At 58.5% G+C, this 3768-nt stretch overlaps 2 protein-coding genes across 2 annotated transcripts in view; one reads left to right on the plus strand and one right to left on the minus strand.

Moving 5' to 3' along the window:
• VOLCADRAFT_90838 (uncharacterized protein) overlaps positions 1-3228 on the minus strand; it is a gene marked incomplete at both ends in the record, with an annotated part of 14490 nt that extends 11262 nt beyond the window's left edge. The window contains 6 exons of the mRNA XM_002950405.1: positions 35-79; positions 997-1146; positions 1288-1299; positions 1637-2278; positions 2591-2702; positions 3086-3228. Coding sequence (XP_002950451.1) covers positions 35-79; positions 997-1146; positions 1288-1299; positions 1637-2278; positions 2591-2702; positions 3086-3228 — 1104 coding nt within the window. The remainder of the gene's footprint in view (positions 1-34; positions 80-996; positions 1147-1287; positions 1300-1636; positions 2279-2590; positions 2703-3085) is intronic.
• Positions 3229-3346: 118 nt separating this feature from the next.
• Positions 3347-3694, plus strand: VOLCADRAFT_90839 (uncharacterized protein; the record flags this gene model as incomplete). Its single annotated transcript, XM_002950278.1, has 1 exon — positions 3347-3694. One exon carries the CDS (start codon positions 3347-3349, stop codon positions 3692-3694), a length of 348 nt encoding a protein of 115 aa, XP_002950324.1.
• Between the last annotated feature and the right edge of the window lie 74 nt (positions 3695-3768).

Here is a 3768-nt window from a genome sequence, read left to right on the forward strand (position 1 = left end):
CATTTGTGTTGGTGGTGAGGTCCTCCATGGCCACCGCCCTCTTGAGACATTGCTTCAGCTCCTCCGGGTCGGAACGAACCTGACGAGCAAGGGGAGGAGGAGGCGGGGGGAGCAGGAGGGGGAGGAGGAGGAGGGGGGGCAGGGGGCCAGGAGGAGGAGGGGGGGGCAGGGGGCCAGGAGGAGGAGGGGGAGGAGGAGGAGGGGGAGGACGAGGTTTAGGTGGGTGGAGAGTATTGTCATACTTTATAGTAGGGTCACATACACGTGTATGTGGTTCGGGAGGGGGTCCGGATGGGGAGCGGGGCGGGTGTGAGGGCGGATCCGCGCTCCACAACTGGAGGAGCACTGCACACGAGGAGACCAACACGTGTACGGCTACCAGCGCTGTCCCCGACTCATATGAATAGCTCAGCCAATACCGGCCGGAAGACCCTCCGGTCGGAACGCCATGAGAAAGGGGGCGTCACCTATACACCTATACATACATACATACATACATACATACATACATACATACATACATACATACATACATACATACATACATACATACATACATACATACATGTTGTTACAGGGTGGTTAACTTCGCCAGCGGCCCCCTTTCCCGGGGCAGTCCCTGCTCTCCCCTGCTAGAGGGGCACCCTAATCCGTCACCCCATCCGACTTCAGAATGTATTCGTTGGGTTCGGCAACTCACCACCAGCATCCAACCAAATCTAGCGGATCAACGGCGCATCAACTTAGTTCCTGGTCAGCTCGCAAGTTGATATTATCACGTCCTACACCGTCCATATGATGGGGGGCCACCTCCCATTTCATCACTCCTCAAACACCCGAGGAGCTGGCAGGCGGATTTGAACCCGGGTCGACTGGATCGACTGGGAGCAGAAGTCAGGCCTTAACTTCTGCCAGCCGCCTGCATACATACATACATACATACATACATACATACATACATACATACACCTAGACCTACACCTACGCCCCTCTCACCCGCTCTTGCATGTCCTGCACCACCTCGAACAGCGTGAGCGCCCCGTCCAGGTCCTCATCTGTCACCTTGCCCAGCTCCCACATCTTCTGAACTGCGTAGCACTCGGACTCGAGACCGTTCAGGATAACCAACAAGTGCTCCGCAAAGGCCTGCGGAGGAAGAGAGGGAGGAAGAGGAGGGGGGTAGTTAAGACGAACCAGCCACTGGCGAATGGAGCGCTTCAAAACACCAAAGATAGACGGGGGTAGTCCAGGAGAGGTTATAAATGCTGCTAAGGAGAATTTACTGACCAGTGATGTCGTCTGCGCAATCAGGAAGGAGAGGAGGAGAGGGAGGAGGTGCGGTAACAGGAGGCGCGGGGAACATAGATCGACAGGGCGGCGGGCAGGGGAAAGAAAGCACCGGGGTGGGGTTCGAGAATTACAGCGAGGCAAGTAGCACCAGCAGCACTAGCAGCGATGAGGACTAGGGTAGCAGCGGCGCCAACAGCGCATAACCGCAAAGACGAATTCGTCTTTATGGGCTTATTTGGCGAAATTGCCATGATGGTGACAACAGCAGTAACAATAGCAGCAATAGCGACCATGGCGATGACGGCCACGAATTGAGAAGGTTTGCTCGTGCCGTACCCTGTCGTACCTGGATGTCAAATGGTACCTCACGTGAACGAATGGCCTGGTCCACCAGGCCGATGAGTTTGATGGCGCTATCAAACGACTTCTTGCGCAGGCTGATGTGCTTCACGTTGATGATGCCGCCGTACAGCGAGGCCGTCATGATGACGTGGGCGTGTTTGCCGGACATAATGCCCAACTGGCAAGCCAGCCAGGTCGTGAGCACTCGAAATTCCGTCAGCACCATCACCTGGTCGAGTGGAGCGGGGGTGTAAGGAGGGGGGAGGTGTTGGGTGATGTAATGATAGATCCCCGCCGCGAGGAGGAAATGTGCCTGTGCCTGTGCCTGTGCCTGTGCCTGTGCCTGTGCCTGTGCCTGTGCCTGTGCCTGTGCCTGTGCCTGTGCCTGTGCCTGTGCCTGTGCCTGTGCCTGTGCCTGTGCCTGTGCCTGTGCCTGTGCCTGTGCCTGTGCCTGTGCCTGTGCCTGTGCCTGTGCCTGTGCCTGTGCCTGTGCCTGTGCCTGTGCCTGTGCCTGTGCCTGTGCCTGTGCCTGTGCCTGTGCCTGTGCCTGTGCCTGTGCCTGTGCCTGTGCCTGTGCCTGTGCCTGTGCCTGTGCCTGTGCCTGTGCCTGTGCCTGTGCCTGTGCCTGTGCCTGTGCTAAAATGAACTGCAAGCCGGGAGAAGTACACCATAGGGGTCAAAGAAGCAAGTCACACTATGCAGAACATAATCGAAGCCAAGTTGTGTCCCACTAATGCAGCAGGCGTAAAGATGCTGATTGGAAGAAGACACGACGGCAGAGCGGGTAGAAATGGCCGTCGCTGTAATGCCGATATGAACTACCCGTGTGTTTAAATGCGCGTGTGGGTGCATGTCAAGGGCCCGGGAGAGATGGGAATATCACACCGCCACGCCTCCAATAATCCCCCAACCCCCAAAACACGCACACACATACACACACACACACACACACACACACCTGCGCCGTGTTGACTCGCCCGGTATCCACCACCTTGCGGATCTGACCCGCGTAGAAGAAGGTGGGGAGCAGAATCGGTCTCAAGCCGTGCAGCTTCCCGGAAGACTCCAGCCTGCGTGTCAACATCACAGGCAACACCCTCAGAGGAATACCCTTTACCGCCACCAACCATAGCCACTACTAGCAAAGTCACGGCGGCGGTTTTCCTCCGGCGCAACGCCGTCCCCTTTCCCTTTTCCCCTTGCTTACCGCTTAGGACCCACAAGGGGCAGTTTCACACTTTGGACGCCGGCAGTTCATATTTGGTTTCCTTACATGTGATTCCCAGTTCCCCCTCCTCCTCCCCCTCCCCTTCCGTTCCCCCCTCTACTTCCCCCTCCCCCTCCCCCTCCCCTTCCGTTCCCCCCTCTACTTCCCCCTCCCCCTCCCCCTCCCCTTCCGTTCCCCCCTCTACTTCCCCCTCCCCCTCCCCTTCCGTTCCCCCCTCTACCTCACCGGACGAACTTGAGCAGGCTCATCTCCTTATCGGAGATGAGGTCCCCCTCCCGCAGGTCATCGCAGATGGCGTCCCAGGCTTCCGCAAAGCTGCTCCACATCATCATTTGCTCCGAAACCACATCCAGGTCATCATCCTCCATGTTCTGGAGATCCTCAGTGCCCATGAGGACCATACTGTAGAGGGGTGTCGGGGGTTCGGAGTTTCGGGAGTTCGAAGTGGAGTTTCCGGTGCCAGGAAGGGGAAAAGAGGAGGACGCTATGAAAGCAGGAGCAGGAGCAGGAGCAGGAGCAGGAGCAGGAGCAGGAGCAGGAGCAGGAGCAGGAGCAGGAGCAGGAGCAGGAGCAGGAGCAGGAGCAGGAGCAGGAGCAGGAGCAGGAGCAGGAGCAGGAGCAGGAGCAGGAGCAGGAGCAGGAGCAGGAGCAGGAGCAGGAGCAGGAGCAGGAGCAGGAGCAGGAGCAGGAGCAGGAGCAGGAGCAGCTGCAGGGGCAGGCGCAGGGGCAGGAGCAGGAGCAGGAGCAGGAGCAGGAGCAGGAGCAGGAGCAGGAGCAGGAGCAGGAGCAGGAGCAGGAGCAGGAGCAGGAGCAGGAGCAGGAGCAGGAGCATGAGCAGGAGCAGGAGCAGGAGCAGGAGCAGGAGCAGGAGCAGGAGCAGGACCAGGAGCAGGATCAGGAGCAGGAGC

This window comes from Volvox carteri (assembly GCF_000143455.1).
Source record: "Volvox carteri f. nagariensis unplaced genomic scaffold VOLCAscaffold_18, whole genome shotgun sequence".
In the NCBI taxonomy this organism is placed as follows: domain Eukaryota; kingdom Viridiplantae; phylum Chlorophyta; class Chlorophyceae; order Chlamydomonadales; family Volvocaceae; genus Volvox; species Volvox carteri.